The 24976-nt window shown below is 40.8% G+C and overlaps 1 protein-coding gene across 11 annotated transcripts in view; it reads left to right on the forward strand.

Moving 5' to 3' along the window:
- Positions 1–14084, forward strand: part of BLNK (B cell linker) — a 249892-nt gene extending 235808 nt beyond the window's left edge. For all 11 annotated transcript variants that reach the window (XM_083149315.1, XM_083149316.1, XM_083149318.1 and 8 more), the window contains 4 exons: positions 6159–6223; positions 9763–9846; positions 12001–12156; positions 13768–14084. In XM_083149315.1, coding sequence (XP_083005441.1) covers positions 6159–6223; positions 9763–9846; positions 12001–12156; positions 13768–13920 — 458 coding nt within the window. In that variant the 3' untranslated portion in view covers positions 13921–14084. The remainder of the gene's footprint in view (positions 1–6158; positions 6224–9762; positions 9847–12000; positions 12157–13767) is intronic.
- The last annotated feature ends 10892 nt before the right edge of the window (positions 14085–24976 follow it).

Raw genomic sequence — 24976 nt, forward strand, 5'->3', positions numbered from 1 at the left:
GAATATACAGTTGCAGATGGGAACGAATACAAGGCAAGGATGGCTCTAAGGAAGTTACCCTCCAGTCCATATTTCTGAAGGACCTTTTCCATAAAACACCAATGCAGGCGGTCGAAAGCTTTCTCTCCATCAAGCGATAGAGCCACTAGCTGGAACTCCGCTCTTTCAGCATATTCCATTATGTGGAGTGCTCTATATACATTATGTGGGCCCTGCCTATCTTTTACGAAACCCGCCTGGTCTATATGAACTAAGTCTCTCAGAATTGGCGAGAGCCTGTTAACAATGCATTTCGCATAGATTTTGATGTCTGTATTAAGTAAGGCTATTGGCCTATAGTTTGCGGGAATTGTGGGATCTTTTCCCTCTTTTCCTAACATAACTACTCGTGCTTCGAGCATCTCTTCTGGAAATTTGCCTAATTTATTTCCTTCCTGAAATGTCTGGAGGAGGACTGGAGCTATCTCATTCTGATATATTAGAAAAAAGTTATTTATAAAACCGTCTGGGCCCGGACTTTTATTTGGTTTCAAGGACTTGATTGCCTCTATAATTTCTTGTAAGGACCATGGCGTATTTAATTTTCCTTTCTGGTGTTCAGAGAGTCTGGGTAATTTCATCCTGTCTAAGAACTGGTCAATCTCGCCGGGGGTCGGTTGTGGGGTACCTTCATCCGTATTTAAATTATATAGATTCCTTAAATAGTTAGCAAAGATATTTGGCATATCTGCAGGGTTTGTTATTTTCTCGCCTTTATGGTTATATAGGGCTTTTACTGCATTTTTAATTCTAGAACCTTTAATTTTTCTGGCCATAAACCTCGTGGCCTTATTAGCTTCACCGTGGAATTTTTGTTTAAATCTCTCAAGTTGGACATTTATTTGTTTTATATTTAATGTTTCTAATTCATCCCTTGCTTTACGGAGGTCTTTAAGGGTTTGTTCATTAGTGGGAAACTTTTTATGTGACTCTTCAAATATTTTAATTCTATCTTCTAACTCTGTAGTCTGTTGTAATTGCTGTTTTTTTAATCTGGAACTTATTTGTATAATTTACCCCCGGATCACTGCTTTTAGTGTACACCATAGATTTATTGCGTTGGTCTGTTGTGCGTTATTATAGAACAAAAATTCGTCTATTGCTTCCTTTAATTCTTTTTTAATTTCTGGTACGGAAAAGGGAGTGTTGGGACATCTCCAGATTCTAGGGGTCAAGGTAGCGGCTTTTTGTGACCAGCCAATCACTACTGGTGCATGGTCCGAGCAAGAGGCAGGTAGGATTTCTGCTTTACTTATATTCTGGAGGGTAATCCTATCTGCAAATACAAAATCTATTCTTGAGTATGTTTTATGTACTGATGAATAGAAGGTATAATCCCTGGTGGTCGGATTTAAGACCCGCCAGGTATCATACATTTCAACTTTGTGCAGGACCTCATTGAATTCTTCTGCCTTTCTCTTAACTTCCTTTGCCGACTTCAATTTTTGGAGGTCTGATTTATCTAATTTTGGGTCTCTTATCGTATTAAAATCACCCAGTACAAATTTTGTTCCCTCTGCTATCGCATTGAATTTCCTCCAGAAGGTTTTTATGAAGGTGATTTGGGAGGTGTTGGGAGCGTATACTGAGGCTATGGTGATTTTTTTATTATCAATTTGGCCTTTTATTATTACATATCTCCCTTCCTTATCTATTTCTTGTGACTCTATTTCAAAGCTGAGATCCTTTTGTATAAGGATGGCCACTCCTGCCTTTTTCCTTAGCGCACTGGCGCAATATACCTTTGTGTATCTATGGTTACTAAAATTCGGTTGTGATACCTTTGAAAAATGTGTCTCCTGCAATGCTGCTATTTCCACCCTTTGATCATACAACAATTTCATAATTCTATTCCTTTTTTGCGGCGAATTTAGGCCTTTAACATTTAAGGACATCAATTTGACTATTTTACCCATAATAACATCAATTTCGCACTGTGGTATAACACATTTTTACGGTACTCTAATATCACAGAAAGGTCAAAAATTCTCTTGTCATTACATGTAATACATACAACATACACATATAAACCCACAACCCTACATAAAACATTAAATGTACTATACTGAGTACCAAAGAACTCTCCTATCCAGGTGAGTTGCATATCGTTTATTGGGGGGTAGCGACTTTACCTTACCCCTCTCTATTTGCTTATTCTTATGTCCCCCATCTCCATCACCTGAGGGGAGTGTGCAATACTTAATCATACCAGGATTCCCCTAATCTTTAAACCGAATTTCCCCCTTCCTCCCCCTCCCTCCCCACCCCCCACCACCCCCATTGCTATCAACGCTACTTTTACCCTTCCTAATGCTACTATTACCCTTTCACCACTATTGCTATGGCCGGGACGGAAGGGGATGAGAGAAGGAAAGAGAAGAAAAAAAAAAAAAAAAAAAAAAAGGAAGGAGATTGGGAGTCTGGACAGGGTGAAGGGGAAAAAGTGTCAGTGAAAGAAAATGGGAAAGAAGTGCTGTGTTTATAATATATGTCCTAAACTGGACCTTTTTCTTTTTTTTTTCTTTCCCCCCCCCCCCCCCTCCTCCCCCCTCCTCCCCCCCCTCCCCTATCTTTTTCTTCATCTTAGGTGTATTAAACTTTTATCTGCGCTGTGTATGTACTGATCTCATCAGTATTTATGTCTACTTTAAATATTTTATCCAAGCGTTTACGTGATAGTGCGTGTAAACGAGTTGGTGTGATATCGTAATTTTCTAATACTTCTGCTAAAGCTCGTGTTACTTAATTTACATAGTTTGGAAAAGTATAATTGCATTCTTATTCTACATAAAAAAAAAAGAAAAACAAGGGAACACGAGGAAAAAGGAAGAATCTCCGTGGAACCACGGCTATCTTAGCTTAGTTAGTTATCCTATATCTCCTTATTTCCTGCTCCAAATCTTACTTCTTGCTAATATCTTATATCTAACTATGTAGGCAAAAAAAAGTGAAAAAACACTGCATCACAATGATAATAGTACCCCCCACCCGTCCCAGGCCCCCACCTCCCACCTCCCCCCTCCCACCCCCCCATCCCCCCCTTCCCCCGTCCAACCAGATCCGTCCATTGAAATGACGACAACAGGCTAAGTCCAATGCAGGGGCAAGATTTGGAAGGGCAAGGAGACACGGACGGCCCGAGGGCGGAGAGGGAGAGAAGAGAAAAAAAAAAAAAAAAAAGGGGGACATAGAAGTCCGGTTCCGTGGCTCTACTTCATCATGTAACCGTGACTGGGGTCCAGTCTTGCTGTAGGACTGTCAATTTTGCACCTTCCTCTGTGGTGGATTGTAGGTTCCATTGATTTAGACCCTCTCTTGCTTCTTGTTCCGTTCTCCATATTTTTACTGTGTCTCTGTATGAGACTATGAGCCTCACCGGGAACCCCCATTTGTACTTAATTTTGGCTTGTCTTAGTATCATAGTTATTTTGGAAAAGGCTCTTCTATTTGCCAAGGTTGCGGCTGATAAATCGCCATATATCTGGAGGTTACCCAGTGCCTCTGAGTTTTTCTCCTCGTCTCTGGAGGCGAACAGAATTTGCTCCTTAATATGATAGTAATGGAGTTTTAGGATCACATCTCGAGGCATGTCGGCTTGTACTGATTTGGGTTTTGGTAATCTGTGAATCCTATCAATAATCAAATGTTCTTTTGATATTTCTGGGAGCATTTTTTGAAACAACTCAGAGGCATATTGGTTTAATTTAGCATCGGGGATTTTCTCAGGGACTCCCCTGATTTTTAAGTTGTTTCTCCTTGCTTGGTCTTCCATACTTGTTAATTTATCTTTTAAGGAAGAAACTTCTTCTTGGACACTTTCATGGGCTATTTTTAAGTTATTATAGGCCTCAATGATTGTTTCTAGCCTTCTCTCCGTTTGGTCAGTCCTTTCCCCCAAGGCTACTACTTCTTTTGTTATGGTTTGAAATTGTGTTTTAATCTCCACTGAGAGATCATTTTTAAGATCTGCCATCAATTGTGCCATTTTTCGCAGAGTGATAGGCTCGTCTAGGGTTTCCTCTTCTGGAGATAAGGTGGTATCAATCACTTTTTGGGGCGCCTTTTTTTGCATTATTGGAGATATGGAAGGTCTCCCTTTCACATTACTTGGGGGAGTTTGAGCTAATTTAAATATGCTCGCTGGTGTATTAGTCGCTGGTTTTGCTTTTTTTGTTGGCATTATTGATAGGTTCTGGTAAGTGGTTATGCCAGGGAGCAGCAAGAGACTCCTGCAGGAGGTAAACAAGAGAGGATTTTTTTTTTAAATATTTTTAGAGAGGGTGGAGGCGCCACATCTTCTGTATTATATCATTATACGTTTCTGACAGGAGATCACACCCTTGTTTCTCCTGGATATCATTGGAAAAGGGAAGAGGCACGGAGCAGGACTATCCTATTTTAGTGCAGTCATACAGGATTTACAAGTTTTACCATGTCCTTTTTTCAAAGCAAATTATTAAAGGTTTCTCACCCGTCTTCTTGTTGTACACTTCTTACGGGTAGCCTCCAGGTGTCCGTGGGTCTGTGCGGGATGATCACCGCGGCCCGCTGTGTCTATCAGCCTGTGGGATTTTGAGAGGCTCTCTGTCCCTCCCGTGCTGCTGCCTGCGTCTGCGTCTCAGCGCCGGGCTGTCTCCTCAGCCTCCGGCTACGGTCTCGGCCGGCTGCTGCTGTACTGCTGTGCGCCCGGTCACTTTGGGGAGTCGGCTCCCGCCTCCCAGTCCACGAGCGGCTCCGACCTCTCCACTCGCTCCGGCCAGGCACCTCACTCGTCTCGGCAGCGGCGCCAATCCTGGCACAGATGGTCCGCTATCTGCTACGCAGGGTGGTGAACTGTCTAGCGTTCTATCTCCCGTGGAGGTTACGGCTCACCCTCTGGGTCTGGTGCGTCCTGCGTGCACGTGTGCGAGGTTAGCTTCCGTCCTGCTTCCTGCTTCCTCTCCCCGTTGTGGAGCCTCCGTCACGCCCCTCCTCACCTGGGGTGTTGGAAAAGTTTTTAAAATCAATATTCTTGACATAATTCAATCGTAAAAAACCTACAATTTGAGTGGGTTTTTTTTGCAAAAATTATTACTCAGTTAAGTGGTTAATAAATAAAATGTATATAGAGTTGATAGAGTGTAAAAATAACAACAAAAATAATAGCAAAAATCAACAGGACATGACACTGAGGGTTTTTTTTTTGGTTCACTCTTTCTGACAAATTCCTTCTTAGATGGACAAAAGCCTTGCGAACGAATGTATGGAAAGTAGGCGTGATGTGGGCGTTTGTATGGGCTCATCCAGAATAATGAGCAAAACTGGGCGTACACATGGGGCGTTGATTACAAGTGCTGAGGTTTGGCTTCGCATGTGTGCAAGAGCACTTGTACACCTCAACCTTAAAAACATTCGCAAGGAAAAAGAAGGTTTTAAGTTTCGCAGCCCATCCTTTTCCCGGCTCAACATTCCCAACCCCAATCAACACGCACTAAATGGCTAAATCAATCTCGCCTGCACACCATCTACACCCATACATCCCTCAATTTGTTAGGCAATTAACTCACAACAACAACTCAATGCATACCCACGGGAAACACATTTGTGTAGGGATGTGCATGCGAACTGTTTACTGTGCGTGCACTATCAGTCCACTTTTGTTGTATTTGTTGTATTTGCGAATGAATGATTTTGCAACCACAATAGGCGTGATTATGCCGGATGCGTGCGTATTAATCTTGTAAGGATGCTTGCGAATGTGCATGCGAGCAGCTGAATCTGATTGAGGGCCCATGTGCACTGCAGGTGGGGCAGATGTAACATGTGCAGAGAGAATTAGATTTGGGTGAGTTATATTGTTTCTGTGCAGGGAAAATTCTTGACTGCTTTATTTTTACACTGCAAAATAGATCTCACTTTGAAGTAAAACCCCACCCAAATCTAATTATATCTGCACATGTTACATCTGCCCCACCTGCAGTGCACATGGTTTTGTCCATCTAAGAAGGAATTTTTCAGAAAGAGTGAACCAAAATAACCCCCTTAGTGCTCAATTTCCACTGCTATCGATTTTATTTCAATGTTCCAAACAGAACAGAGATATATATATGTTTAGTAATCTTTTGTACTTTTTACTTCAGGACCGCCTGAAGTAGTAAATCGCTATGTGGTTGCCCCGAGTCGACATGACCGAATAGTGGAACAGGTATGAAAAAGATAATATATCTATATAAGTTTCTGATTAAAACAATACAAAATGCCTTTTAGCATTACAGGAACAAGCTGGAACATAAAGAAACTATAGCTTTATAAACCTTCAAAAATATCTATTTATATTAATGCTTCTTTGTTTATGCTGTACATAAAGTATATTTTCTGCTTACAATTATACCAACGCAAGTATTAACATGCTCAGAAGCAGTAATGTTTTTGAATCTAATGTATAAACAGCTCTACTATCTCAATCATGATCCGATTTTTTTTATTTTTCCCCTCAAATGTTTTTTTTTTTTTTGCTCCTGCAAGTACAGTTGTACTAGATATTTATATAGGTAAACCTTATTATTTATTTATTAACATTTATGGATATTTAATGGGCAGCACAGATGGTGTAAGGAAGGCATGTCCAAACTATGGCCCTCCAGCTGTTGTGAAACTACAAGTCCCATCATGCCTTGCCACAGTTTTGCTATTAGGGAATGCTAAAACTATAGCAAGGCATGCTGGGATGTGTAGTTCCACAACAGCTGGAGGGCCACAGTTTGGACATGATTGGTATAAGGGTTAGCATTACTGCCTCACAGCACTGAGGTCATGGGTTGGATTCTCACCATGGCCCTAAATGTGAGGAGTTTGTATATTATGTGTGATAGCGTGGGTTTCCTCCGGGTACTCCAGTTTCCTCTCACAATCCAAAAATATACTGGTAGGTCAATTGGCTTCCAACAAAAATGAACCCTAGAATGTCTGTGTGTCCGTGTACATGTGGTAGGGAATATAGATTGTAAGCTCCACTGGGGCAGGGACTGATGTGAATGTTCAAATATTCTCTTTATAGCACTGTGGAATATGTCTGCGCTATCGGATAATTAATAATGCACACATTCTGCAAATATTTACAGAGAATATTTGGCCATCCACTTCAGTCCATGGCCCAGTGGAATTTACAGTCTATATTCCCTAACACATGTACACACATTAACGCTAAGGTTAATTTTTTTGTTGCAAGCCAATTAACCTACAAGTATGTTTTTGGATTCTGGGAGGAAGTCAGATTACCCAGAGGAAACCCACTCAATCATAGTGATAATATATAAAAACTATATACAGTAAAGGCCCCCATACATAGGGCCTTATTTTGGTTCATTCTTTCTGACAAAATCCTTCTTAGATGGACAAAACCATGTGCACTGCAGGGGGGGCAGATGTAACATGTGCAGAGAGAATTAGATTTGGGTGAGTAATTTTGTTTCTGTGCAGGGAAAATACTGACTGCTTTATTTTTACACTGCAATATAGATCTCACTTTGAAGTAAAACCCCACCCAAATCAAATTTTCTCTGCACAAGTAACACCTGCCCCACCTGCAGTGCACATGGTTTTGCCCATCTAAGAAGGATTTTGTCAGAAAGAATGAACCAAAATAAGGCCCATAGAGCCGACTTGTCCTAAGGACAAGTCGGACCCAATTCTCCTCCGAGCCGCCCGGCAGCTCCCCGGAAGACTCACATACTATTAGGACTTGAGTTGCCATTTTTTACATGTGATAAATCGCATGCGATTTATCACATGTAAAAAAAAATTAACAGGGAGCTGCAGGGCAGTGAGGAGCAGTGGGGGCGGGCAGCGGCGGCTCTCAAATGAGTGGCCGGCTGGGGAGGATGGAGTGGGGCAGCAGCGCTAATCAGAGGACTCACTGTGTCCAGCGCCGCAGCGGGCAGCAGCAGCGGCGGCTATTACATCTTCAAAATAGCATGTCAAATGACTCTCTGGCTTTTGATTGGCTGAGATAGAGCACTCTCAGCCAATCAGCGGCCGCAGAGGGAGGCCACTGATTGGCTGAGAGTGCTCTATCTCAGCCAATCATTAGCCGGGCAGTCATTTGACATGCTATTTTAAAGTTGTATTTGCCGCGGCTGCTGCCCGCCCACCACGGCGCTGGAGTGGACACTGATCATCATTCTGGTCACCACCGCCCGCTCCACCGATTGCCAGATCTTATGTCCCGCCGGTCCGACCCCTGGGGCCGGGTCCGATAAGCACGGGACCGCGCATCGGACCCGACGCCATGTCATGGAGAAATTATTTGGTCCGATTTAACGGGCCGATTGATCGCAATCGGCTGAAATCGGACCAAATCGTCTCGATGTATGCCCACCTTAAGCAGTGTGTTGGGAATCCAACCATGGGGTTTTTTTTGGTTCAATACTAGGATTGAAAAATGCCCAATCCCAGAGATCCTGGATTGGAGTATAGATTGCTGTAAAAAAAAAAAAAAAGTGGGTGTGGGGAGCAGTGAGGAAGGGTGTAGGGAGCATCAAGTGAGGCTGATGGTACGGAGCAGTGAAGAAGTGTCAGTACAGAGAGCAGTGAGTATGGATGGGAGTAGAGAGTAGTGAAGCAAACAGACAGAACGGATGTACTTGAATGATAATTACTATTAGGTGGGCAGCCATTGAGATGCAGACAGAGCCAGCAGCATTTCAAGTGTAGTACTGACCGCCAGCTAATCTGAACTGGCAGTCTGACCACCAATAAGGAGCCACTGTTGCAGCCACTTTCCTGATTGGCTGCCAGTCCACCAGCTACAACTGGATGGTGGACGGTGATCTATTGAAATGTCACTGGCCCACCTGTGTGTCTATGGCTGCCATAGGCACCGGTGCAACCTAGGCTGCACAGCCAGACAGGGTCTGACTAAACATCTGAGTCAAGTGCTGCTTGTGCTTAGCCCTGCCCACACAAATGTGCCTGCGCAACAAAGTCCATTCAAATCCCAGCATTTGGGGCCAAAACCCCAGGATCCCAACTATCCCAGGATTGGCTGCTCTAGCTGCGAGGAAGTAATGCTAACCATTACTTTGTCCATGCTGCCCAATATATCTTGGCTACAGGATGATGTACTTCTAGTGATCCATATAATATTATAGCCAATAGGATGGGCTAGGACCCAATGCTTGAATAAACTTCTAAACAAGAATTCATAAAACAATGACAGGGATTTTTTGTTTGTTTGCTTTGCTGGCCTTAGTTCTATTATATATATTTAGCTAATTTCATTTGCAGAATATATAAATATATGCACATGATTGATGTTTATTTTTCCCCATTTGATTCTCCATTAGCAGCTATCTGCGGTCAGTTACATGGGGCCTTATTCTAGTTCACTCTTTCTGACAAAATCCTTCTTAGATGGACAAAACCATGTGCACTGCAGGTGGAGCAGATGTAACTTGTGCAGAGAGAATTAGATTTGGGTGGGGTTTTACTTCAAAGTGAGATCTATATTGCAGTGTAAAATAAAGCAGCCAGTATTTACCCTGCACAGAAACAAACTCACTGAAATCTAATTCTCTCTGCACATTTTACATCTGCCCCCCATGCAGTGCACATGGTTTTGTCCATCTAAGAAGGATTTTGTCAGAAAGAGTGAACTAGAATAAGGCCCATGGTTAGTAGTATTGGGAGAGGGGAAAGAATTGAACAATGTATGGCAATGTTTTTAGATGCACTTTACTATTGCAGGACGCTGGAGTGCTTAATAAGGAATGGTATGCATCTGCATTTGATCGAAAAGCAGCAGAAGATGCTTTGCAAGCAACATCCATGGTAACATTTCCTAGACTATATTTATTTACAGTTTCTTATATAGCGCAGCAGATTCCATTGAGCTTTACAATTGTAGACCGTGATTAAAAAACTGGGTAACAACAGACTTGGAGGTAGGAGAGACCTGCTGCAAGCTTACAATCTATAGGGATATAGGAGGGAAACACAAGGACAGGCACCAGTAATAGCATAGCAGTCCTACCAAGTTGCAAGTCCAGAAGGGAAGCTATATAATAAATAAAGTGCCTCAGAGGGTTATGTGTGTGAAACTTAAATATGATAGGCTTGCCTGAAGAGGTTAGTTTTCAGGGAATGCTTGAAAGTTTGGAAGCTAGTGGAGAGTCTCTTTGTGCATGGCAGGGCATTCCATAGGGTGGGAGCAGCCCGATGAAAGTCCTATAATAGTGATCGGGAGCTGCTGATCCATGCAGAAGAGAGACGCAGAACTTGTGCAGAGCGGAGATGGGAGATATTTTGTGATAAGGGTACTTGTTTCCTAGAAGGGCGCCCATCGCGGGCATCGCATGTACATAGAAATGCATGGTAAAATGTAAATTGCGTCGGTCGCATCGCATGCGACCGACGCGATTACCGATTTTACATAGGGAACAATGTTAAATGGCCCAATTGACCCGATTTTACATAGGGAACAATGTTAAATGGCCCACAGACCCCAAATAGCCACCCTGAAGTGTGAAATGGCCCCCCCAATTGTTAACGCCACCCCACGATCAACGTCAACCCGAAGCGTGGCGAGCGACGGCGGTACGCGTCCTACGACCTTTTCATACCCCCACTATCCACGTCGGCGTGGAGTTGAGAATAGAAAGTGTGGCGAGCACAGCGAGCCACCGAGCCCGAAGCGTGGCGAGCGGACGTGGAATACGAGCCCGAAGCGTGGCGAGCGGACGCGGAATAAATGTTAAGTAATCCGTGTGCGCTCGCCACGCTTCGGGCTCGCTGCGCTCGACACACTTTCTATTCTCAACTCCACGCCGACGTGGATAGTGGGGGTATGAAAAGGTCAGAGGACGCGGGCTCGCTGCGCTCGCCACGCTTCGGGTTGGCGTTGATCGTGGGGTGGCGTTAACAATTGGGGGGGCCATTTCACACTTCAGGGTGGGTATTTGGGGTCTGTGGGCCATTTAACATTGTTCCCTATGTGAAATCGGGTCAATTGGGGCATTTAACATTGTTCCCTATGTAAAATCGCGGTAATCGCGTCGGTCACATCGCATGCAATTTTTTGGCCGCATGCGATGCGACCGACGCGATTTTTTTCCTTGCGATGCCTAAGATCAAAATCGTGGGCGCCCTTCTAGGAAACAAGTACCGTGATAAGTAAAGAGATATAAGCTGGTGCAGTATGGTTAATGGCTTTATATGCGAGTAGAAGTGTTTTATATTGAATATGGTAAGATACAGGCAACCAATGGAGGGACTGGCAGAGCAGATCAGCAGACGATGAGCGTCTTGCAAGGAAGATCAGCCTAGCAGCAGCATTTAAAATGGATTGCAGTGGCAAGAGTCTGTTCTTGGGAAGAAAAACGAAGAGACTATTGCATTAGTCAATGCGGGATATAATGAGTGCATGGATAAGATATTAGTAGTGTCTTGTGTGCTTGTGTGAGATAGGGTCGTATTTTGAATGTTTTTAGCTCTATGTAACATACTTTGGAGACAGATTAATAGTGGTGAGCAAAGGACAGTTCAGAGTCGAGGATGACCCCTAGGAAATGAGCTTGTGGGGTAGAGTAGATTGTCTATGGCAGCGGTTCTCAAACTGTGGGTCCTGACCTTCTCAGCATGTGGTCGCGACTCTATGCTGCTGACCATCAGGCTGATGATTTTTCTAATCTCAATCAGTGATTCAAGGAGTCTGAAAAATCTGTTGAATTGTCTGTTATTTTAGACTCACAATGCTGGCAGCTGTCTGCTGACCACACAGGTGATGGGATGACCTTCTGCAGTAACTTGCTGGGGTCCCGTAATCAATTGTATTGTCCGATGGGGTCCTGTAATCAATTTTATTGTCTGATGGGGTCACAGAACAAAACCGTTTGAGGACCTCTGGTCTATGGTATATGTTTAATATTCTGATCCTTCATAGTAACAGCAATAGCAGAAAAGTTATACTTGTCTTTATTCCAACAGGATGGCTCTTTCCTAGTGAGAAAAAGCACAGGGCATGACTCTAATCAGCCATTCACACTTGTCGTGTTATACAGCAGAAGAGTATATAATATTCCAGTGCGATATATTGAATCAACTCAACAGTACGCTCTTGGAAGAGAGAAAAGCGGAGAAGAGGTTTGTTTGTAGATATTTGTTCTCTACCAAAAAATGTCACGTTAGTAGAAATGTCCGTATGACTCACATATTTACCTTGGAACAAAAAATTGTCTAGATGTAGTGTGTACACATAACTGTATGCTACGGCAGTTTACATATGACACTTTCTAGTTGTCCAAGCAAAACAGATGCACAGAGTACATTGTATGTGATTTGGTGCACATTATGAGACCCAACAATATATGTTGGTAATATTTGGCCTGAGAAAAAGTCACCTTCTTGACAGTGATCATTCTAGAAGTAATAAATCGTATATGATATAACAAACGTTTTGGTCATTTGCAGGATTGTAGAATGTATGCTCAAGAGGGGTCATTTAGATGGTGTTGTTATTGTGCTACTATACACAAAGTGCCAGTACTTTGCTCATGCATAGGACACTTTCTGTGTGTGCATGAACGGGTTCTCTGACAATCCAAGCACATTATTGACAGTTTGATGCAGTTTTAGGGTCGGCAACAGGCTTTGTTTGGAAAAAGGAGGTGGGGTCGCTGCTGTTTAAGGGCAAGAATCCATGGAGCTCTGTATCTGGCATCTGCATCATTATGGGTGCCGCAAACCGCCCAGCGAGTGCTTTAATCTGATGATGTGCCCTAGGACACAGTTTGCATACCTACTGCAGCAGTAGCCTTCTGCTTGTAATAGACAAATCCTGATGTATTACCGTACAGTGCTATCAAGAAAGTAGCAGTGATATCAACTATATCACCACAAATTTCATGTGTTCTGGGCCGAAGTCAAATTTGATGAAGGATCATTTCAATTACATGTCATTCTGGCGTGTGCCCACACGAAGTACAATGGAAGATATGTTACACGTTCAGCACTACATCAGTTCCTACAGCTGGTAAGGTGTATGGAATGGGTCCTCAATATTCTTGATCCTTCAGCTAGCATTACTACTGTAATTCTGGCCTACCACTAACATTGCTATGATCCTGTAGAGATACTAGTAAATCATCCCTGCAAGCATAAATAGAAACCTGTTGAGGTTGCAGAATTTATTAATATAAAAAGCACTTTTGTGTTACCTTTCTGTTTAGCTAATATGAAAAATACACAAAGAAAAGATTTTGATTGGGGGCACTATAAACTCTTAGAAAATTAATTACTTAAGTTGGAGAACAGAGGCCCGGCATGAATTTTATATACAGGTATTTAAAGGGGGTACAGAAAGCTGAGTACCACCTTTAAATACATATATATAGCAGACAATATAGAAGCAGCACTCCTGAATCTTCAGTCAGCGTGTAGGTGCCATCCAAACGAGCCCAGGATAGGGGTCGTGATATACACAGCGTAGCAGCGGCACTCAAACAAATGAAAACTCACAGACGTCTAGTCATAGTCAACGTTTCGAGGCTTTTAATTCCGCCTCTTCATCAGGACATCACAATTATCTATCTATACTTCTATATAGACACAAGTCCCTCTTTTCCAGTGGGAAATCAAACCAAAAAATACTCACTGTTTAGCTAATATGTAAGTTAGATGCTAAAGTTGGATAGGATCCACAATTCTATGTTCAATCATAAACTTCAAGATCTAATGAAATGCATTCTTTTTCAGAAGTTCAATAGCGTCGCAGACATTATTGAGAATCACCAGCGCAACTCTCTAGTGCTAATCGACAACCTGAACAACAAGAAAAACTTCACAAAGTTAAAACATATTGTTAAAACCTCCCAAGCTATTTTTAGCAAGTCGGCAGTACCCTCTTAAGAAGTTTTACAAGACTACAGTATTTGTTTCTGAAACTGGAATTTCAGAAGAAACACATTGTGTAAATATATATATTTCTAAATCACAACCAAAGACTGCTCAATACACCTTGACACTTAATATAAATGTAGTAATCTTGTGTGAATAAATCAAATTTAGAACAGTTTCTGCCTCTTTGTTTTACTGCTAAATAGTTCATTATTTTGTTAAAATGCACCCTGTCACCTAGACACAATGGAGGTAGCCGTTTTGAAAGCTGACCCAATAATTGAAAAAAAAAAAAAAACAGACCATCAGTTTACTGGGCATTAGGGAGGCACAAACAATGGCTGCCTCCAGGATCTCACTTGTAATTTGTGAATTCAAAAGGTACATTCTATCTAAAGCAGCACCCCAAGTTTTATTTCTTTATATAGTAAATACTATAAGATACCCTTTTAAGCATGCATTGTATTATTATTTTTTTGTTTTCTTAGAAATTCTCCTATTCTTCTTTTATCAAAATCTACAAAGTAAAAAAAAAATGGATGTCATAATGTAAACAGAGCTTCAAGATATTTTCCAACGCCTCTCTGCTTACTAGATCAAAAGCCATGCGACTGGTTACCATGGGGATACAGTCGCTAGGTCGACACTATGAAGGGCCACATACATTAGGTCGACACATGAAATATGTCGACATGGCTAAGGTCGACACAAGCATTAGGTTGACAATGAGTATCACTTTTTTTTTTTTTTTTTTTTAAACAGGTGGTATTTCATACCCTACCACCCACTAGGGCATGGATGGAGAAAATAAGTGTGCGCCAAAAGCATGGCAAGTGCAGTGTGCCATTCGAGGGGATGCAGTACAATTTTTTGTTGGTGGAAAAAAAGAAAAAATGTCAACATTCTTAATGTCAAACTAATGCTTGTGTTGACCTTTAGTGGTCAACCTAATGTATGTCAAGCTTCATAGTGTGGACCCTATGACCAATACTAGTTACCATGATGATAACATGCGACAGTTAATAGGGGGTAATGATTAAAAGTTTTTCTCAGTCTGCTAGCTAAAGAAGAAATCATGGGCTTGTTACTTTATGCTGTTTTAATGTAAGAAATGCAAAATTGTGTACTTGATATCTTGATGATATAATCTAAATTAACTGTGCAATGTACTTCATTAGGGAAGATGTAATACTCACTACAATTCTCCTTTTTGGTAAATTTATTGGATTGCTTATTCTTAATATTTCTTGCAACTAACTCCATGTTGTAAATTCAGTAAATAGAAACCATATGCTCCAAAAAACTTGGCCTGTACATAGAAAGCACTGCACTCATTTTTCTTTTAAGAAATGTAATAGTAACTTTTATGGTGTTATTCAGGATGGTAATCATGAAAAGTATTGAAGTAATCTGCCATTACCAACTATAGAAAGATGTTTAAATATTAACCCTTTGAGTGCCAAGTGAATGTCAAAATAGGTGCAATATTGACAAACAAACATGTTTTTTCATTATAATCTGCAACATTTACCTTTTTATATAGGAAATGTTTTGGTTTTTTTAGAAACATTTTTAATTTGAATTTATATAACAAATGTGAGCGAAGCTGGCATTTTTAGTGGATATTTTGCACATCTCCCACAGCAAATGGTTAAAATAGCTAACCTAAAATAGAGCTGATTTTTTTTATTTCCTCTACTTTTCCTCTACTTCTACCTCTAAATGTTCAGAAAAACACATACTGTACACATAGGGGTTTTTTTCCAGATTCAAAATATGCCACACGGAAGAAACAAGCAATTTCCCTGCTCAAAGAATTGCTAGACATTTGCATTCTTCCAAGTGAATGAATAAGCATTTTCTTAGAAAAGTGATACCCTAATAATGTACATTTTGTGGCGGTTTATCTTCTACCATCCAGTGGCTAAAACATACAATAAAAGAGGCTTAGACATGGGAAAATGAGTGTTCTGAGCAATGCTAAATCGCTCAGCACACAGCACTGCAGAGCGATGTGCCGTTCAACGATCTGTCAAGGCCAGTGTTTTCCGGTGAGAACATTGGCCCTGAGACCAGCGGTTAGAGATTAATTTAGCATGCTGGATATTAATCGCCAGGGCGATAGCAATGCACGGGGCCACGCGGAGCGTGATCTAGTGAGATCACTTAGACAATACCCGGGGATTGCTACGTCTGTAGGCCCCATAAGAGGTAAGCGTTTCAGGGTTGTTATTAAACAAAAAAACAAATTTGAGTTATGGGGATTGATCGGAAAAGGTGTGGACAGGATTACTGTTTTTAAACATAACAGGGCATCCAGGCATTGGCAACAGTGTAATTTCAATCAGCAGCCAGTTGACAGTCAATAGGATAACACCATATGGTCAAAATAGTTTTTTCTTTTACTTTTATATACTTTGCCATCCATATTTACTGATGGAGAAGCATGGTGGGTGAAGGTGATTTACTAATTTCAGGACCTGAATTGGTTCTGAAACCTACAAACCAACACCCATAATTATTATTATTTACAGTTTCTTATATAGCGCAGCATATTCCGTTGCACTTTACAATTGGAAACAACAGTGATTCAACAAACTGGGTAGATACAAACCGACATGGAGGTAGGAGAGCATAAAAACTTCTTTAAAAAAGCTCATGTCAATCTTGGTGTCAACCATTTCCATGTCGACTATTTTATACCTTAACTGTCACAACCATTACTTTGCTAAAAATCTTTTGGCTAAAAATGTAATTTAATAAGCCTTGCATTCTTTAATTTGGTTTCTACTGTGTGATCACGGCAGTACTTCATGTATATGTCAGTTCCTTGATAAGAATAGATTTATTTACAAAATTGTCAAAGTTCTTAAAGAAAAATAGTGGAGGTATTAAATGTATGCATTATGTAGATAATTATTCTTTATGTATAATTTTGTACTTAACCTATAGATTTCTCAATTTTGTCTGGATAATCCACTAATGAGAATAATACAACAAAGAGATAATCCACTAAAGAGAATAATACAACAAGTCTGTTATTCCTATAACCAGGTGATGGCTAAGCTTGACACTCCAGCTGTTGTTGAACTACACATCCCAACATGACCTGCTACAATGTTACTATTCGGCTATGCTGAAACTGATGCAGAGCATGCTGGGATGTGTAGATTAATAACAGCTGGAGTGTCATGGTAAAGCCCTGTACACATGCATCGTTTTTTTTTTTTTTTTCAGATTTTCTATTCAATTTTGCTTATAGAAGCAAAATCAAATCCTAAACGAAATCGAATGGGTTTTGTGTCCCTTTCGATCTGCATTCCATTCGATGCACGCTCCGGTTTTCACAATATCGAACACAAAAATCTACTGTGCAGCCAAGGAAATATCGAATTAGATCTAGTAAATTGAATGTGTACAATGATGAATGGATATCGAATTCGATATCTAATGCAAAAGTACAGATCTAATGCCAAATCGAATGGGAAGATCTCATGCCAGATGTAATAGAAAATCGAATCTAAAGGTGCGTGCACATGTACAGATTTTTCTGTCTGATCTATCTGGTTGGAACAAAAACCTGGAAATGTATGGGAGCAAATGACAATAAAAAAATAGTTCCCAAACACTTGAAAACAGACATTGATCAGTCAGACAAACTGCTTAAGTCATTCTGCTATAACAAATTTATCAAAGCATATATATTTTTTTCTGTTTTCCTGCATTTGGGTGGAAATTTTTGATAGGTCATATGCTTCCATACATTTCCAGGTTTTTGTTCCCACCAGATTGATCAGACAGAAAAATCTGTACGTGTGTACATACCTTTACAGCAAATCAAAAGCAAAATCAAAGTGTGTGTACTAGCCTTTAGTTAGATTGTTGTAGGAGATACCCAGCTATTTTCACTTCCCTTTATTTATATAGCGCACACATATTCCACCGCACTTTACAGAGAATAATTGAACATTTCCATCAATCACTGCATCAGTGGAGCTTACAATCTATATGCCCTACCACATGTACACACACACATAGACATTCTGGGATTAATTTTGTTGGGAGCCAAGTAACCCAACAGTATATGGTAGCTCTAATATAATTCGCAATAAAATGCGTGATTTTGAGGTAGTTTTGATGCAAATTACAAACATGACAATGTTTAGCTTTACTAGCTATTGCTAGACTAGAATCAAAGGGATTTAATAGGATGAGAGATTCAGAAAGTGAGAGATCTGGTGAGAAATCTCCAGTTTTTTTAAAGCAGCAATCATTTACACTGCAAAACCAGTTTGATTCTTTAGTGTAAATGATTGCCGCTTTAAAAAAACTGGAGATTTCTTCCCAAATCTCTCACATTCTGATTTTCTCATCCTATTAAATCTCACCCAGTACCACTCTCACCCAGATCCCAAGTCAAACATTCAACTGCCAACAGAAGGATGTGTTAACCCTTTGAGTGCCAAGTGAATTTGTCAAAATTGGTGTGAAAGGGGGGGCGTGGCTTGGACGGGCTAGAGGAAGGCAGCAGCTTCCAGGAGCTCCCGCTACATATCCTTTTAAATATCCTATTTTACCCCCGCTGACGGATCTGGCACTTGCCTTGCCTGTGGGACCACATACCTGACTACCCGGTGCCCCGGCTGGTGTGCTGCGACGTAGTCTCTGCGCCACCTAGGCTGATTTCTCATTTGCGGCCTGCTGATACACTGTACCCCGGAAGCTGGGGATCTGCAGGCCGAGTTTCCCAGCGCCGGACACACTCTCCTGTTGAATAACCCCCTGCTTACGGTGACCCGGCGGGCTGGGGGGAGTGCGGGCTGGCAACCTCTCCGGCAAGTTTAGCGGAGGTAGCGGGAAGTGGTCTCGGCTGGGACGCACTGTCGCTGACCGCACCGGTGCCATCTTGCCCTGATCGTCGGCGCACAGAGCTGGGGGGCTCAATACAGACCGCCTAAGATCCAGTGGATGGCAACCGTGGTGGGTTTCGGAGCCATTTGGTATACTCCCGCTTTTGTCCTGTGCAGCCGACAGGGTGGTCCAGCGCCTTAATGTATAATTGGTGAACTGACGCCGTTCTCTTGGCTTAGATATTGACCTACGACACTGCTGAATGTGACCCATTTTTGGCGGACCACTATACATATTCACTCGAGTCACTTGTTCTTTTGCTAAAAATGGAATCCTCTGCTACGCAAATCCTACATGCTATATACGCTTCATCTGCCAGAATCTCTCGCTGCTTGGATGATATACGAAGAGGTGTCTCCTATACTCCTGATGCCCCTGATTGCTGTGATTTGGGAAATGCAGACGACATTCACAAGCTTATTGCCTATCCGGATTATCCTCTGGCAGACCTGACCACTATACCGGACATTTATTCTTATATGGACCTTTATGCAGCTGAGCCCATCTGGTACGCTTATCCTGAGAAGGGCTCTGGTGAATTATTTCGTTTTTATCCTCTGCTTCTGCTAAAATCGAGTGCACAGTGCTCCTGGATTTTGACTTTCTTATGTCCCAGATATTCCTCGAATGATTCTCATGAGAAAGACAATCCACATGTGATGATGGTATTGTTTCATCAGGGAACTAAAAACTGGCCAGATTAGGGATTTGTTTCCATTCATAATGAGGATCATGTACACCTATGAATATATTATTCCTCCTCATGCTCCCTAATGTGTTCCCGTGACATATATAGTATGCTTTATTTTGCTGTGTTTAATTTTTATTTTTTATTGTTTCTCTTTTATATTGTCTTGCTACGAGTGGCTCTGCTAAAATATTTTGCTTATTGTGGTTTCCAAATTACTAGAGATGGAGTGATGGTACCAATAAGTCTTAGGTCTGTCCTACTGAGGGCTTATTCCTCCTGTTCCTTTTCAAGAATGTTTTAGGCTGTCTATTTCTCAATTAATCAATATATCCTTATACCTAGCTTTCTAATTATGGGCCTTATCTAAAGCGGGAAGGCTGGCCTTGTACTAGTTATGAATACTTTATTTTATGCCCCTGTTTATTATCCGTGTAATATCCTTTACTTAAGGTGGGAAGCGGGGGGGGGGGGTCATAGAATTAGGTAAGATAGTATAGATAGTTGGGTAGGGCTAAGGTGTTTATCGGGATCCAGGTATACCACAGTTGGGGTTAGGTCATACAGGGTGGGGGGTTATGGGTGGGTTTGCTTTAGGGCTTTTGGGAATTTATTTGTTATTGGTAGGGGGGGTTATTTTGGGGTTGTCGAATCTCCGGATTCTATATTTTGATGCTGCTGCGATATGTCAATATATATAATTTTTTTCACTTTATTATTTTTATTTATCCTTTGAAACGTTCTGCTCGTGTAATTTGTACGAGGGAATATGGGTGACTCAGTAACGTATGCTCTCTCCTGCTCTACTTTTATAAATCTGCCCGAATGGCGCCTTCGGGTATGGGTTTTGAACTTATCCTGAGGGGGGAGTGTTTCACCTGGTTGATGTCTCACCAAAGACTGTATGTACACCCTTGTATTATGTGCTTCCTTATATAATCACATATAATGCTGTATAATTTTTCTTTTTATTCCACTGTTGTATATCTTCCCTGCATTCATGTATCGCAGTACTGAATACACCCCTATCTAAGGGTCTGTTTATTGTTCAAAAAATTTCAATAAAAAATTACACAATTAAAAAAAAAAAAAAAAATTGGTGTGAAAATTGCCAAGCAAACATTTAGATTTACCATAATGACCTGTAATGTTTACCTTCTATATATTTTTTTGACACCTTTTATTTAAATTTATATAACAAATGAGAGCGATGCTGGCATTTTTAGCCGATATTTTGCATATCTCTCAGATGTTGGCACTCAAAGGGTTAATATGACAATGCAGGAAATAAGACCAAGGGGGGAAATCAATTACTCACAATCAATTTTCATGATAAAACAATTGCAGTAAAACCCAGTTTTAATTCAATTGGCCCCATTTTATTGTGTGAAAACACACAGTATCCAGGATGCGCTCTCAAATCTTAATGCTTCCATAATCATTTGCAAATAGAATATTACTTGGTGGAAAACCACTTCTAAACTGATTTTAGTGTTATATTTCCAAAAGAAAAATTGATTGCTTTAATAAAATTATCCTGTACTTCCTACAATCTTATTGATTGTTAAAGGCAATACATCTTTTTATATGTTTCAGAAAATCTACCCCAAGTCATCTTGCCATAGTGATCAACAGATGGAGCTGGCCGCATTCTTGCAGGGGCTGGCGATAGTATTGCCAGCCCCAACCAGGGGCACGTATGCATGAGACACTCACGCGCCCTGTGGCTACGGAGCTAACTACGGGTCGCCGCCGCCTCCTCCGGTGCCCCTTGCCACCCCCCCTATCTCTGCCCGTCTCCCTGAAGTGGAGATGGGCAGGGAACCGCAGCGGCGTCATCCTGAAACTGGGACACACGTGCGTCCCAGTCAGATGGAGCGCCTCTCTGCCGGCGATCGCCAGCGAGGACATTCTGGCGATCCCTGGCCAAGGAAGAGAGGCGCTCCAGCTGTACTTATGCCAAGATTATTATCGTAAATAGGTTTAGTCCTGAAAAGGGTACTTTTTTTATATTTTCAAAAGTGGTGTGAAAAAGGACATTTACAGGTTTCACAATTCTTTTGATGTTAGGCTACATTCCTCAAAATCAAGTGATCACAACCATGCTTCTTATGCACACACTATCCAATGAATCTTTCCCTTAATAGTAACAGAATTAAAACTGTGCCGAAACATTTTAAAAATGCAAAGAAAAAGAAAAAGAACTTTTAAGGATTAAACCAAACCTTTAAAAAACACAAAACAAAAACATATGCACATATGAAAGCAGTTCAGGAATGTGTCCGAACTGAAGATTTCTATTCATGCATGTTATTATATAGACTTTCTAGTACAGAAACCAAAATACACAGAGGCATTCACTAACCAGCAAGTTCTGTTGTAGCCAGGGAAATTTTAGACTGTAACTAGATCCTTTCCATATTTCAACATCCATTGTAGCTTCTGTGTGCTTTTTTTAAAAAGTGTTAATAACTTATGTAGGTACTTGTGGAGTATCACGGCTCCCACGATGGCCATCGCACATGAAAAAATCGCATCGCATGCAATTTTTAACAGAAAAGCATCCAAATGTATTGAAATTAGTATGAAACATGTTCAATGGCCCCCAAATGGCATTTTTGAGGCTGTACCACCCCCACTATCAACCCGAAGCCTGGCGAGCGGTGGCGGTACGCGTACTACGACCTTCTCATACCCCCACTATCCACATCGGCATGGAGTTGAGAACAGAAAGTGTGGCGAGCGTAGCGAGCCACCGAGCCCGAAGTGTGGCAAGGGGACGCGGATACCTTCACAGGTATCCGCGTCCCCTCGTGGGCTTCACAGGTGTCCGCGTCCGCTCGCCACACTTTCTATTCTCAACTCCACGCCGACGTGGATAGTGGGGGTATGAAAAGGTTGTAGGACGCGTACCGCCGCCGCTCGCCACGCTTCGGGTTCGCGTTGATAGTGGGGGTGGTACAGCCTCAAAAATGCCATTTGGGGGCCATTGAACATGTTTCATACTAATTTCAATACATTTGGATGCTTTTCTCTTAAAAATCGCATGCGATGCGATCGCATGCGATTTTGTCAAAAACCGTTAAAACGGCAAAAATCGCATCCCATCGCATGCCACTATATATGGCATGCGATGGGAGCCGTGATAATCCACAAGTACCCTTATGTATTTTTTTTTTTTAAATAAATGAAATGTTATTTCAATAGTAGGAAGAGTCAAAACAGTTATTAATATATTAGTGATGGTTGAAAATCTAATTATTAAAACACAATCAGGAGAAAACCCTGACTCAAATTTCAGTAAAAGCTTTGTGAAACCTTGAACAAGCTGTCATAACATGGAGTTATTTTCTTCTACTGTACCCAATTGAGTTCTTTTAATAATAAAAACATTATTAAAGTAGGTTATTAATAGTCTGCCAAAGTTGTTTCATTACTATAGTATGTTCTAATGTTTACTGCTATTGAGATTTTTAATTTCAATAAGCCACTATTATACACATGTGGAGACTTCTAGCAAATACCATTTACATAATTTAAAATTATGTACATATTGGTTATGTACAGGACAGTGCTAAAAGATTTTCTGAACGGTTTCAATCATTAAGAAAACTTGGAGATAATAATTCAGCATGTGAAATTGGACAAAAAAGTAAAAGAAAAAAAATTTGAGGTGAATGTTGAACAAATGTATTCACACCAGTCTACAGATGAGCCGCTTAAAAAGAGTGAATAATCACATTCTATTCAGCATGTATGTTCCATAAAATGATTAATAGAAGCGGATTGGTTAACTTGTTCACAAATCCTTTTGTTTTAAGCTTAACAGCTTGCCATGCCCATGATGCGACTGGCATACACCTGTCTATGGTTGTCTTTTGGATTTTTTTCCTTAAACCCCATGTCCTATACCCCCTTTATGTTATGCATATCTTGCATCCCTGTCCCACTTTATGTAGTGGACGGACTACTTTTTGTGCTCCCAATGGGGTCGGGATTGGGGGGATATAAGTGGCCATGAACCCACTCAAAGTCCACTACCCCCTCTTTTATGCAACTTTGAAGTCGTACTTGCACCAAGTTCGGTGTCAATTGCTCCAGACATTCCAGAGTTATGCTGGAACATTTTATATATATATATATATATATATATATATATATATATATATATATATATAACAGCATTTGAAATTATGGTTATATATGGATACAGCTACAATTAGTGTAACCAGTAAACATGTTTTTAGTAGGGGCCAGTCAGATGAATTATCAGAGTACACTCATTTGCACCTTATCAACTCCCCCCTTTTTTTAGATAAGGCCAATATTCATGATGTTATGATATCTGAATATCAGCTGTTTTGTGACTTATGAGTACCAGTGGCGGCCATTATTTAAACGTGAACACCAGAGAAGCTTCCCTCTTATTTGAGTGAAAACTGTCTTAACGAATGGTATGTCACCCACCTATTAAATTATATTGCATCTTTACACCTGGGTGTACCAGACCACCGGCCCCAAGGCTCTCATGTAGTAACTTTTTTATTCTTCCACCAAATTCCATCTTCCACAATAAAGAGCACAGGTTCTATTAGTATTTTTCCTCTCTCTCTTTCCTCTTCCATCCATACATTTCCTCCTCCCGTCCTCTCTATTCCAGATTATAGAATATCGTACACCATTCATTTACGGCATTGTTTCACCATTATAGATCACGTGTATTACCCCTGAAGAAGTCCCTTAGGGACGAAACGCGTAGGGTATCTCAGACCAACTACATCTATGGTCAAATCAGGAACTAATACACCTTTGTGAAGACAATCATCGGAAAACTTCTGATTGTTGTATTTTATACGTTTTACTGTTTGTAATAAACATTTTCAATTTTAATGTGTTATTGGTGAAACACATCGAAGCGCACCTCTACACCTTTCACTATATATATATATATCCCCATCCCTTTTTTCACACTAAAGTTAAGACTAAAATGTGTAGAATGCTAGTGTTGAGCTGTCTTATCCACAATGCCCCTGTTGGCTAGGGGGAGATTGAAAGATATAAAGACAAATGTGCAATGGTGCGACAATCAATATAGATCCATATTGTAATACACAAAGTCCTTGTTTAAATAGTATTTTCTTTATTGAAAAAAGTTTTTTTTTCTCTTTTCTTTGTAAATAGATAGTTCTTCGATGAGAAAGTTGTTTAAATGCCTTTCATAGAGGTGAACACAAATTTCCATTCATATGTATAGTTTACGAAAATGACTGTTTAGTTTGTGAATTTTATGTATTAATTGTATATATTATTCACTTTTTTAGATGATACCCTGAAGAAGCCTCGTGCTAGGTGAAACGCGTTGGTTGAAACAGCGCGTTTTTATAACTTTGTATCAAGCTATCTACAGTGAAGAACTATCTATTGAGAAAGAAAGAAAAAAATACATTTTAATAAAGAAAATACTACTCT

Source organism: Crinia signifera, chromosome 6 (genome assembly GCF_055691185.1).
Source record: "Crinia signifera chromosome 6, ASM5569118v1, whole genome shotgun sequence".
Taxonomy (NCBI): Eukaryota; Metazoa; Chordata; class Amphibia; order Anura; family Myobatrachidae; genus Crinia; species Crinia signifera.